Here is a 13976-nt window from a genome sequence, read left to right on the forward strand (position 1 = left end):
GCTGTCCATTGAACAGTGTACAAAACTCAATAAAGAAAACCACGGGCAGACAATTGAATTACCACATTTATTTCATGATAGTATTTTAAATAAAAACAGATTCAAAATCCTTACCCCCACAATCCATCGTTGGGAAGCTAGCTGCCTGATCAAAGTAACAAACATTTCATCTTTAATATACTGTATTCACTGTGTAACCACAAGTCAACAAAGAGGTTCAGTTTTAGGATAGCATTTTTTTGTTTGTTTTTTAAATTTCACTTTCACCTAGACAAAAGACCAACATTAACAATTCACATTAGAAAAATACAGAAATAAAAAAAAATACTTATTTTCAACACTGGACAAAAAATGTCAACATCTGGACATCAATATTCTATGAATGGTCAACATAAGTTAAGTTGCTATCAATATTACCATTTGTCTCTCCTCATGGCAATTGTTAGTGTTACCTCTTCTATGACAATGATGTGTACATGAGACAGAGTAAATATCAATTTATAATCCAAGTAACAAAATGGAATACATTGTTAACTCGTATATTTGCTCAACTACCTATTGCAAAAATGTTATTTTTCCCAGATCGGTAGTGTGCAGAACCGCTTAGAAGGACAGTGTGGGTGCACTAAAAAAGACAGCCAGTCTTGGGTCATGTTCCTTAGGCAACAAACAGGGAAAACACACATTAAAACAGAGAGGATTATACCCATTTTGCTACAGTGCCCTACTGAACATGACCCGGTAGATGGGACTGGAAGATCTGGAATCTTTAGCACAACAAATCACTACTAAATGAAACATGTACGTAAACTCACACAAACTCACAAAGCTAATACTGGGATTTGGGTCACTGCCCCTCAAGTCAGGTGCCATCATGAGCCATTCACAGGTCAGACCACTTACCTAGTTATTACTGCAGCATATACCAAAAATCGAGCAATTTAACCAAAGAAAATCAGGTTTATAACCTTTTATAGCTTGAAAATAAGTGTTTTTCCTCATACAGCGACGAGACCTGAAGTTACCCTATTGGACACTGTCACTCCTCCCAGCACTGATCAGATTAATTTAGAGCAGATTAGAATAGACCTGAGCACCATTATTCTACCTAGCTTTATTGTTACTACTAGTGTATATTCAAAAACCAATACAGAAATACTTGTAAATGTTTCTGTAATTAATATTATTTCTCTGTGCTTGAATTAGTGGGAGGGCACTAAGCAGGGTGGAGGTAAATTCCATGTAAATTCCAGTCGATTCAGGAAGCACACTGGAATTACAATTCTCTTCCATGCTTTTTAATGAGGAACATTTGGAATTGTTTACTTTCTGAATTGACTGGAATTGAAATGGAATTGACACCTACACTGGCACTAAGTGCTATCACTGTGCATGCACTTCACCATCAGAAAAACACCTGGCACCACAGACACTCCAAAAACAACAAACATGTCCTTCAAAAAACTACAACCATGCGTACGATTTGTCTGTCCTTTCTAAAAATACACACACAAAGGATACACAACATAAGACTTCACACTACGATTAAAAACAACTTCATAATAAAAACAAGTCTCTTTAGACTGTCTTGGCAAGACAGTGTTGGTTTTTCAGGAAGCTGGTGTTGGTTGGGTTGAATACCCCTCCTGCCCTCCTCACGTGGGGTGAGGAAAAGTGAACAAGGAGGGGACAGGATGATAGTCTACCAGCCCAGATTAAAAGTCAGTCAGTCAGTCCTCCAAGGTGGTGACCAGAGGATGACGATGGAGGGGGGTGTGGTGAGCTAGTGAGGTGTGGATGGCAGAGCAGTGGCCAGGTGGTCTGTTGAATAACCGGGGATCTGACCTCAATTGGACAACCTGGGAAAATAACGGTCAAAAAAACACAACAAAAAAAGAAAGAAGGGTGGACTGCTTACCTGCCACCACTCTCTGCTTCTGCACCTTGGCTGCTGCCTCCCCCGATACCCAGCGGCACAATCACATTATCGAACACGGCATCCACCACCTTATCAACCGTGCTACACAGGTGACCCTTAGCGCTGTTCAGGAGACCCTTGGCGTCGGTTAGCATTCCCTTGAAGGACTGAACCTGATCTGCATCGAGGTGCTGAATGGCGAAGTAGATGGACCCAGCTACAGTGACGAGTACCATGAGCTTTAATAGTACAGAGAGGAAGCCGGGCCTGGCCGGCACGTTGGAGCCCAAGGAGCTGCATCCAGAATAAGACTCTGTATAGATGGAGCGCTCCAGGAGAGACTCGTTCAGCCAGTAGTTGCTGGGTTTTACCGGTCGGCCCGCTGCGCCGCGAATAGGTCGCCTGCAGCTGGCACTGGGGAGAGAGGGATTAGAGGATGAGTTGAGTGACTAAAGTAATTTAAATCTACTACTTTAAATATCACTGAAAAGTAGGACTGTGAAGGTCGTGGAATTTTGGATGACGGTAATTGGCCAGCCAAATGACCGTAAGTCTCCGCATTAACTATTCGAATAGCAAGAAATGTTCAATATTATTATTACACACATTTTTTCCTGTCCTCCACTCCTGACTGCATGAGCTACCATAGATGACATTTCTGTGTGTGCTGCTGCAATTTGCTTGTAGATTTATATGTGTGCTTGTTTTGCTACAACACCTAGTTTGTTTCAGTAAGGAGAAACAGATTTTAATTACGTTGTTAAGAGTCCATGTTACCGTAGAAATGGACTCAACCACGCGAATACCTAGCCACCCGGTCTCCAGTCAGCTGTTTGTTAGTTCATTTTTGTTGTTGTTACGGTCATGACAGTTATTTTATTTTCATGAGTCTTCATTCATAACTGTGAATTACATGGTTATACAGTAATTGTGCCAGGCCTACTGGAAAGATAAGTACTTTTCCAAAATTATATTGAATCTTTCTGGAAAAAAACAACCATTCTTCAAGGCTACTTAGCTGATGAAGTGAAATGTCAACAGACTTACCTGATGCCTGTGGGTGAAAAGATCTCATTAGCGAGAATCTCTTCAACTATCTCCCTCGTCTTCTTAGGGGTCTGGTCGCCCGTTGCTAGGCTCACCTCCACCACCTGTAGCTGTGAACATTGACAATAGCAACAGATGATTGAGAGGCTGGAGTTTATGGAAGCAAGATAATGTTATTTGCACATATTTGCAGTGAACTTTCTTGCTGTTGAAGACAAAAGCGGTTTTAATGTGAGAGCTCTGACTTCCATTGTATGTTTTAAGATGTTTTAATTATTATTCATTTATTATTTATTCTATATGGAAAATAAAGTTGAACTTGAAGGCTCACCTTGCTGCTCCGTCTGCTGCTGTTCCTAACAGTGACAGGAGTCTTCCCCCTGCTCCACACAGGCTTCTCCACAACAGGAACAGGCTCTGGTTCCGTAGCGGTACCTATCTCATCTGGCACAGGCAAAGCCAACATGAGTCAGTGAGAATCAAGGCATCTAAACTGACAGTCAAACGTCATAAAGTAAGAAATATCCATTCCATTTCAATTCAGGGAGAGGACTGAAATTAACATTTTCCTCATTGCTTTTCAGTTTTAGGCCTATTTCCTGAATCGAAATGGAATTGATCCCAACCCTGAATTCACTTTATTTGTATAGGTGAGCTGCCTAATTAATGGTGCATGTTCTTGTGCAGTGGTAAGATGATTGCTCTCACCTTCCTCCTTGTCACTGTACTGGCCAGAGTATGTGTTGCCGTTCTGGTTGCCATCTGCCTTGGCTGCAGCGTTAACTGTGGCAGTTTCAGGTGGGCTGGGCGTAGTCTCAGCTGCAGGTGTATCCAGTAGCTTCTGAAGCTTTTTCTCATAAAGCTTCCTGGTGGAGCCTGAGGGAAAGGCAAAAGAAAGCCGTTAGGGATGAAGTGAACTGTGGATAAAAAATATATCTCTGCTTGTCTGAGTCTGTTGGTGCACACACCTCCATAGTCTCAAGTGGCTTCCTCTCCTCGTCTCCTTTCCTTCATCTGCACAGGTTTGAAAGAACTGATGAGGTGAAAGGAGATTCCTCAGTAGGCTTCTGCCATTTCGCTTTCACTTCTCTTCTCCAATCAGTGCAGACCAAGGAGAGGAGGACACCTTAGACAAGTGAGAGACATAAGCAGGACTCACCAACTATGGGCCCAGTGTTGACTCCATGCTTCAACAGCTCATCTTTTAAACTTGCATTGGTGAGGTCTGTGACTTCCACTTCTTCTGAGCGAGGCTTGTCTGTCTTTCGGGTAGCTTTCTATGGATTGATTATGGTTAATTAGATTATCTATAATAGAGACCAAATATTAGCCTATCTAACTTTATCTACCATCTTGGGGCGGCAGATAGCCTAGTGGTTAGAATGTTGGACCAGTAACTGAAAGGTTGCAAGATCAAATCCCAGAGCTTACAAGATACAAATCTGTCATTCTGCCCCTGAACAAGGCAATTAACCCACTGTTCCAAGGCTGTCATTGAAAATAAGAATTTGTTCTTAGCACATCCATTAGAGAACCAATTCAGGGCATGAGTTGGAGGGAACAAAATAGTTAAGTGTATATTTCACGGAAATTAACATCACATGGACAGCAACCTTCATTTTACAACACAAGTATCTAGTGATTTAATGCATTATGACTAAGATTAGAATATCAATTTACACTCACAGCACTGTAATAACCATTTATAACAAACATTTCATGACTTACTCTTCCAGATCGGCTCTTGTTGGAGACTACAGGGGCAGGCAATTCTTCATCACTGGAGAACGTGTCTACAGATGGTGGACATTTCTTGTTCTGAACGGTCAAATTTTTCCGGTACAACTGAACGTAGACGTCTTTCTTCTGTTCGGAGCTGGGAAGTGGGACATGGTTGGCCGTGAGCTCACTTTTGAGCTTATCCTTAGTGAGAACAGACGGATCTTCGAGGAATTCCGCCATGCCTGATTGCTTTCTTCTAGCTAAAAACTGTAGCTAGCAAGTAATGCTGAAATGTAGCAGTTAGCAAACTCGGTCGCTAAAAACAACAACAACAACAAGGAAACGTGCAGAGCTAGCAATGTCGGCAAATGAAAAGACTGGCGCCCAGCGATTTAATTTAGCTAGCACGAACAAGCTATCCGGTTTAGTTACTTTTTCAAATCTTCAGATATATTCACCTCCGATCGCTTGTCTCAGGCTGCGATTATTTAGCAAAAATACAGATGCAATTTAATTGTATATTTAAACTCAACAAGTAAATACGGATTTAAAACTATTTAAAGAACTGTATGCCCTATTAGTTAAAGCCCGGCCTATTTGCGTCTCTCTGTCCGCAGTCGTAAACCAGTTAATACCAAGCTAAGGCAACAAAGAGGAGAGCTATTGGACGGTAGACCGCAATGAGCTATAAACTAGATGGTGATTGGTCGGGCTTGAAAATAACAGATGCACCTGCCACAAAGAAAGAGGAGCTTCAAACATCAGTAGGCCTAGTCAGCAGTCAAAATAGTATGTCGTCTGAATTTCTGCCCAGATTGATTTTTGGTATAGTTTATAATGACATGAGAGGTAATTTCCAATTTTATAACACTGATAATGATGATGAAACTCTGCATCCCCATCTGAAGATGGCAGTGTTATCCACTATATGGTTGAGTCTCTAAACCAGTGTTCAGTGAGAGCAGCCCCCGAAGCACTTCACAATTCACAATTCACAGACTATAAGTGACAAAGGAAAGCTGTTATAACAGTGTTACATTAAACGTTATAAACATTGTTTGACACAGGCGTACATAGGAATATTCTTAACATAATGTACACGCTGGTCAGATCGTTCTGAAGTATAAATGACAAATGAAGGTAAGATAAGAGGTCACTCCTTATCTCACAAGGAAATAAATGCTACCAGCTGAGAGAGAGCGAGAGAGAGAGAAAGAGAGAGAGAGAGAGCACAGTCAAAGAAAAATATTTTTGACCACTGTCTGGCTCCAGTCTTCAGGGCATGCCAGTTGCCAAGCCTTTAAACTCTGTGGTGGTGAAGGCCCTATGATGCCATGGCGACAGTGGTTTGAGGTGGCAGAGTGTTGCCCCTAGACCTGGGCTGCATCCCAAATGGCACCTTATTCCCTATAGTGCACTGGAGCCCATTGGGCCCTGGTCAAAAGTGGTGCACTATACCGGGAATAGAGAGCCATTTGGGACACAACCCTGGCCTTTCTGGGATGCTGCTGCTACTGTAGAAACCAAGCAATGGATCCCCAGCTTACCTCAGCCTTCAGCCTCAAACCACACAGAATACAGTGCTTGAAGTTTATAGTTCAGGTTTTCCATAGCCGACTTGCCAATGGGGTGTAAGCATAAAAAATGTTGAGCCCTTGAGAAACACCTCTTAAGTTTTCTTTGTATGTCATTTACACAGAAAATACGCGGCGGGCCAAGAATCACAGGAAGTACCTCCTTAAGCATATCAGTCGTGCCCTCTGAAAAATGATCAAAGTGGAGACTGCAATTATCAACGTTCACGTTTTCAAAATGAGTTCATGTAAAAATGAAATACTGTATAAGGACATTGCTCTCTTAGGCTACAGTACCATACAGTGATTGTGAATAGCTAATAATATATATTTTGGGATGAATGTTTGTAACCTCTTGAGGCTAGATAAGGATTTTTCAATAGTTTTCTTACTGAACCTCTCATATTTCCCCACCTGATTAAATTGTAGAAGAGTCTCTGCGCACTTAGATCAATGCACATTCAATGAGTCTAAAGTTCAAGCTTTCAGTCATGAAGACCTTCATCTGAGCATGCAGAGTATTTGATTGTCATCTTTTAGCTTTGTCAGTGAATTTGTTTGTCTCCAGATATGGGAGATGTTTAGGCTTTCTGTGACCTATATAGTTAGTGTGTGTAGTTTGGTAACATTTCACTTAAAGCCTGTAGGTATAATGCATTACAATACTTGACTTTTAGACACACTTACAACACGTTATTATCATCCTCGTATTATCGTGACTAAGTGTGTCATAGAGAGGCATAACATTATTATAAACCTTATAATTACAGTTGTACAGTCTCAGATGAGCCCGGATAAGATTCATATACTCAGAAAGTCTCCACATTCAAGAATGTAACAGCATGATGGGTGGGGACTCGGATGAGGTCTTGACTGAAATCCAACTCAAAGATCCAATGAATTTTTTGATCATTTGGAAAAATGTTGAACATAAGACTCTGTCCTTGGTCCAGTTTATCTTGGATTTTAAGCATTTCTGAATCCCAATCGAGCCAACCGCCGCTGCGTTAGAAGCATAGGAAAACTCAACCTTTTACCACCCAGTGAATGTGTCTGATCCAATTCCACTGACACAACAAAATAAATACTGGTGAAATTGATAGAAGATGTAAAATGTAAATGGTTGAACTTTTGATGAAAGCACTTTTATATTTTGCATGGAGACAGCCAGGTACATTCAGTGCCGCCTCTGCCTATATGCAGACTACGCGTAGGGCCCAGTGGCCGAACTCACTCCGAGTCTCAATTTATTGTTGAGAGTTGCAAAAGTAGAAAACACAAGATATAAAATTTGGTAGTGCATCAGCAGTTCTTCACCTCATACCAAAATGTATAGAATTGCATGAAATTAGTTATAAAACGAAAACATCTTTTCTACACCTGATGGCAAAATGTGCAGAGTTGCAGGAAATACATTTAACACTGAAAAAAAGTATCCACTGCCAAGAGGGGTGGGGGCATGGTAATGTTATGCCCGTGAGGTGGGGCCCCTCCAAACAAAAATCGCTTAGGGCCCCCAAAAGGCTAGGGGTGGCCCTGGGTACATTGCACAAGGAATAGAGTTTACAAGTGGAGTCCACATTCTTTACACTATGTTCGTTATGTGTGTAACCTACAGGTAATCTACTAACTTGTTTTCTGATATCCCAAATCTCCCATCTCCCTTGTGTGATCTTGATCATGCCTGGGTGGGTTTCAACAGTTCTGTGGCACTGGATACACACTAAAGGTGTGTGTGTGTGCACGTGTGTGTACCACCACTATACAATAACTGAATCAGAATGGTTGGTTGTTGAGACATTTTCCCTGCTCCCTACACAAACCTACAACAACAACAATCCCCTTAATCCACTGAGGATGTTATTCATAACTGCCAAGCTAATTAAGATCAGACCCTGTCGTTTCCTGTTCCAGAGGGAGGTACGGAGCTAGGATGGAGGGAGGGTAGGATGCGGGCGCCGGCACTCTGACTGCGTTTCGTTTCACATGAGCTGAAGAGGAGATTTGTGTGTCCTGGCCTAAGAACAGCCATCCAGCCATCCAGTAGTGGTTCAACTCAGTCTGCTGCTCACACAGTATATTTACGTCTGTTGACAATTCAAACTAACTGTACATAAAGGACACACACTTAGTTGTAGACATTTCTCTCTGCAGGGGAAACTGAGATTCTCTCTTGGCCGATCTGTTGATGCTCATATGGCTCTCCACTCATTGGCACCATACCAACTAAGTGCCCCATATACTTGCATTATTGTTATTATAGTTTAAAAAAATGTTTTATACCAGTTTTGTTTGGCTGTCGAATACAGAAAACACAGCTCATGTCTGTGTGCACTGCACTGGGTTGCTTCAGTTCAGACAAATTCACTGGTGAACTTTCAAGTCTCTAAAGGAATAAAACATTATTTAAAAAAAATCCCTGTCAAGGCCACCGGCAGGGTATGGCATGACGTGTTAGGTCATTTAGAGCATTCAAAATTCAAAAGGCACTCGCACATCTGAGATATCTTTTTTGCAGGTGCATGGTAACAGTTGAATACAATTAGAAAAAAGAAGAAACAGGCACACTGCTCTTGGTAGTATCACTGCTCTTGGTAGTATCACTGCTCTTGGTAGTATCACTGCTCTTGGTAGTATCACTGCTCTTGATAGTGTCACTGCTCTTGGTAGTATCACTGCTCTTGGTAGTATCACTGCTCTTGGTAGTATCACTGCTCTTGATAGTATCACTGCTCTTGGTAGTGTCACTGCTCTTGGTAGTGTCACTGCTCTTGGTAGTGTCACTGCTCTTGATAGTGTCACTGCTCTTGATAGTGTCACTGCTCTTGGTAGTATCACTGCTCTTGATAGTGTCACTGCTCTTGGTAGTGTCACTGCTCTTGGTAGTATCACTGCTCTTGGTAGTATCACTGCTCTTGATAGTGTCACTGCTCTTGGTAGTATCACTGCTCTTGGTAGTGTCACTGCTCTTGATAGTGTCACTGCTCTTGGTAGTATCACTGCTCTTGGTAGTGTTACTGCTCTTGGTAGTGTCACTGCTCTTGGTAGTATCACTGCTCTTGGTAGTGTCACTGCTCTTGGTAGTATCACTGCTCTTGGTAGTATCACTGCTCTTGGTAGTGTCACTGCTCTTGGTAGTATCACTGCTCTTGGTAGTATCACTGCTTTTGACAGTATCACTGCTCTTGGTAGTATCACTGCTCTTGGTAGTATCACTGCTCTTGGTAGTATCACTGCTCTTGATAGTGTCACTGCTCTTGATAGTGTCACTGCTCTTGATAGTATCACTGCTCTTGGTAGTATCACTGCTCTTGGTAGTATCACTGCTCTTGGTAGTATCACTGCTCTTGGTAGTATCACTGATCTTTAATAAGCTTTACGTATCGACCTCACGGCCTTCGTCAGAGCTTTTCTGAGTTTTTAAAATTAGCACCCTTTAGAGGAAAACTGAAGTGTGAACGAATTGTCTATTCCTAGTGTAATGGAGTCATATCTAATAAATCCTATGCAAGGGTCAACACTACCCAATACATATTCAAGATCTAGGCCCATATTCACAAAAGACTCACTGAGTTCTGATATTGGATCAGTTTTACCATCAAGGATCATAATCAATAAGATTACATGGACAAAGAGGATCTGATCTTAGATCAGCACTTCTACTCTGAGACACTTTTTGAATACACGGCCTAAAGTTACCCCTGACCAGCTCACATCCCAGTAGACATTAGTACAGGAATTAGAGCTTTCAACCCTGTAAATCTTTTATCCTCCTTGCTGTAATTTAAGAGATCACGGGCCCTATGTGCATACCTAAGCTTAGCCGGTGCCAGGAGAGCTACAGTTCTGTACGCCAAACACAATCACCAGCCCAGCAGCCCTGACCAAACATAAATCCATCTTGTGTCCCCCAGCACAGACCTGGCTCTCCGAGACAACCTTATGCAGTTCAGCCTCCCAGCGTCCCTCAGCAACTCAATACCTGCAGCACAATTAAGGGAACTTTTACTCTGGCCAACAAAAAACCACCCTGCTAAGTGAATGTCTCCTTATGCAGGCGGCAGCTGATATAATAGCCATAGCTGAAGAGTCTTTGATTAAATTCTATGGGCCTGTTTCCGGGACAGAGATTACTCCTAGTCCTGGACTGTAAGGTTATTTTCATGGAGATTCTGAGCATGCTAAATGTTATTGAAAAGGAACTACAGATGTGTAAGCAACACATCACTGAAATTCTCAACGGTAATTCAGACAAACAGTTAAACCATTCACCTAACCATGATTTAACCATGACTCAAACCTTCACTGAACAAACATCAATTCATATGGCCGACCTACATTAAGATTGAGATCACTTTATTGGTGAATTGCACACAAGGTCCAACCAAAAATGTTACTTCTGCTTTTAACCCAACCCCTTTGAAAGACACACATACAAATACAGTTTGTTTTATTTGGCAGTGTGGGGGGCTGCCACACTGGGACAACGGGGAGCTGTTGTGAGGGTGGGTTGTAGGTGCCTTGCTTGCTCAGGGACACAACAGCAGGCAATGGCATCTAGGAATTGATACCAGCAACCCTGCCAACTCACTTCCTGACAGATTTGTTCCTGTCGGACCAGGGATTTAAACTGGCAAACCGTCCAGTTCCAGTTGCTGGCTCGCCTCTCTAACTGCCTGGCTACCTGCCGTTACATGGTTTAACCAAGCCACGAACCCAGTTGACCATACATAGCCTACAGTCCTGTGGCTGACTGACACGGTTGAAGCGAGTGGCTGGCCGGTACCTCAGGATGAACAGAGAGGGTAACCTGGAAGGCTCTTGAATGAACAGGACATAAATAATTCCGTGCTTAACTTGGCCCAGGAACCCTCAGTCAGGCAGGGCAAGCAGTCAGACCAGCTTCTGCTCCGTCTCTTAAGCGCTGCCCACCGGTCGCTTCACATGGTTGAATGAACACCGAACCAACTGCCACGGCGGATGCGTGGAAAAGCCAAAGAGCAAAATACTTTTCTCAAAAGACTCCTGTGCTGTGATGTGCCGGTGGCAGCCATGGCATCAGCCTGCCCTCTGGCTCTGTCCGTTTCCCTCTTTCTCTCTCCATCGTCTCCTCTCCATCCTTGATGCCTGGACTGAGCTCACCAGCCTGGCCCAGCAGCCCTCTACCGGAGCAGCAGACTGAGGTTCAAATACAATGCATTTCAAATCCTTTAGCTGGCCACGATTGAGTTGGGCTAGATTGAGCTGGGCTAGATTGAGCTGGGCTAAATTGAGCTGGGCTAGATTGAGCTGGGCTAGATTGAGTACACCTGGCTTAACAGTCCAATAGAATAGCCCCAAAACGGCAAACCCTGGCACCATCTGGCACTACTGGCAGGCTAATGCAAACACTCAAGGTATTTGAAATATTTGAAATAGAATTTGAACCCAAGTCTACCCTCCATCGGAGCAGGCCACCAGTCGTCCTGGAGTCTGGAGCCTCACTGTTAACCCTACCTAATAAATCAACCAGCATTCAGTAGAAACACAAGCAGCACTCCCAGTCACACTGGGCCAGATCGAGGGAGATGTCAACATCTCAATGTGTTTATCATTTCACTGTAGGGGAGAGTGGGGTAAGTTGAGCCAAATGGGTAAATTGAGCCACCCTTGCTTCTAGGAAACCATAAACAACATTTATGATTTGACCAAATATTTAGGAAGAAGTCATTATTTCATGGAGTCTGTGAAGGAAGAACCCACCGGGCAAAAACTGGTTGAATCAACATTGTTTCCAATGTTTCAACCCAAATAATGTGATGACATTCAATCAACGTGGAAAACTGATTGGATTTGCATAAAATCATCAACGAAAGGTCATTTTGTATTTTTTATTACCAACTTTTGACCTAAATCCAATGATATGGTGAAATGTTTTCTTGATTTCATATTGAATTCACGTTAGTTGACAACTCTACCAAATGAACTGACATCTGTGCCCAGTGGGAAACTACATGGAAAAAGTGGTCAGCAAGTTAGGTCCAAAAACCAGATTTTTACCAAGTCAAATTCATGTTAGAGGTTTCATGATGCTTGTATCTTAACCAAAGTAGATTGTTCTCTACATAAGTCAGGGTCTCTATACGCTTCAATATGAGGTCCTAAACCTAGCATGAAAATGCATCCTTGTAGCTGTGTGGGCTAATATAGTCAAAATGTTTGCCTTGGGGTAAGGAGAGACAATGGCTACGTGGTAAGTTGAACCAATAGTTGAGCCAATGGCAAGTTGAGCAAATTGAAGTGTTTTCTTCCCAGGTGTAATGCAAGGCATTATTGATGGGATAAGAGGTAATAACAGGGCCTGACCTGTGTTAAGTTTTTGTTAGGTGTTAAAACAATGCTAAAAATCTGATTTAAATGATTAAAAGACAAAAAAGTGGTTGTGATTGTGTTGAATTGTGTTTGGGAAATAAAGATAGACATGGTTTTTAAAAGGTAGGTGTCATATTTCATTCAATACATACATGTGTAGGTGTCTTAACTTACCCTGTCCAGCGGCTCAACTTACCTCATACCCGGTGGTGACCAATTTTTATGAACAAGCTATGTTTTCAAAACTGTAATATTTACATAAATTCTGATTATTTCCAGGGATACATAACATCCTGAAATATATGTAGACATCTTTGTTAGAAAGAATACTATATTTCCCTTGAGAGAGTGATGCTGAATTTTTAAAAAAACCACCTAAACTTACCCCACTCTCCCCTTTTTAGCAAAGCTTCAGCCTAAAGTCTCAATTAAGAAATGAATTGGAGATTGGATGGAAAGTGGATGAAGAGTGGATCTACCATAGCTAATAATAAAAGTCTTGTCAGGGGTGCATGGCTGGAGACCTTTGCCTACATGTAGTTGAAGAGATGATATTATATGAAAAAAATGTATCTTGATCGTAAGGAATAAAGATGGCGATAATGTATTTCTTTTCTAATTTTAAAGCAGATCATGAATCACAAGCCAAGCATAGACTCTCAATATGTGTTTTAAAATGATCAGATTTATTTGGTCAGTCAGTTGAAACTATGGGTGCCCACTGCCCACCCACAATCAGAGTGGACAGCGTGAAGTGAGTTGTTTGCATAGAGAAGCAATAGTAAGCACTTTGAAACGGAGCATTGAATGTTATAGAGGAAATCGGACATCGCCACCTTAAAAGAATGTTCCTTTATTCTACAGTTCTATGTTAAAAAAATAATAAAGGTCTCCCAGTGAAACGGAAGTCAGTGTTGAAAAGTATTTTTCCAAGGTTCCGTGTATGAAACATGAATGCTTTCAATTCATCTCTAGAGCATGAGAAGAAAAAAAATGTCTGGTATTGGTGGTCTGCAGTTTTGGGGAAGACACTCTGAAAATATAGTTTACCAAGCTACCAATTACTGGAAGAAGTTAACCTACACTATAGCTACCATTGAGAAAAATATAGTTTACCAAGCTACCAATTACTGGAAGAAGTTAACCTACACTATAGCTACCATTGAGAAAAATATAGTTTACCAAGCTACCAATTACTGGAAGACGTTAACCTACACTATAGCTACCATTGAGAAAAATATAGTTTACCAAGCTACCAATTACTGGAAGAAGTTAACCTACACTATAGCTACCATTGAGAAAAATATAGTTTACTTAACTAAAGTTACTTTGAAAAAGAAGTTCACTGCATCCAAAGTACATCC

The 13976-nt window shown here is 41.8% G+C and overlaps 1 protein-coding gene across 1 annotated transcript; it reads right to left on the minus strand.

The window, feature by feature from the left end:
* Positions 1 to 48: 48 nt before the first annotated feature.
* On the minus strand, positions 49 to 5313 carry LOC124032643 (lamina-associated polypeptide 2-like). Its single transcript, XM_046344879.1, has 6 exons — positions 4694 to 5313; positions 4125 to 4242; positions 3674 to 3841; positions 3297 to 3409; positions 2966 to 3075; positions 49 to 2332 (listed from the first exon to the last, which is right to left on the minus strand). Exons 1-6 carry the CDS (start codon positions 4925 to 4927, stop codon positions 1915 to 1917), a joined length of 1161 nt encoding a protein of 386 aa, XP_046200835.1. The 5' UTR covers positions 4928 to 5313; the 3' UTR covers positions 49 to 1914.
* Between the last annotated feature and the right edge of the window lie 8663 nt (positions 5314 to 13976).

Source organism: Oncorhynchus gorbuscha, linkage group LG01 (genome assembly GCF_021184085.1).
Source record: "Oncorhynchus gorbuscha isolate QuinsamMale2020 ecotype Even-year linkage group LG01, OgorEven_v1.0, whole genome shotgun sequence".
NCBI classification, from domain to species: Eukaryota; Metazoa; Chordata; class Actinopteri; order Salmoniformes; family Salmonidae; genus Oncorhynchus; species Oncorhynchus gorbuscha.

Coding starts and splice junctions, on each gene's coding strand:
- LOC124032643 (XM_046344879.1), bottom strand. CDS start 4,927: ATGGCGGAATTCCTCGAAGATCCGTCTGTTCTCACTAAGGATAAGCTC. Junction 3,842..4,124: donor CAACACTGGGCCCATAGTTG/GTGAGTCCTGCT, acceptor CCTTTCCCTCAG/GCTCCACCAGGAAGCTTTAT. Junction 3,076..3,296: donor GCAGCAGACGGAGCAGCAAG/GTGAGCCTTCAA, acceptor CAATGTTCACAG/CTACAGGTGGTGGAGGTGAG.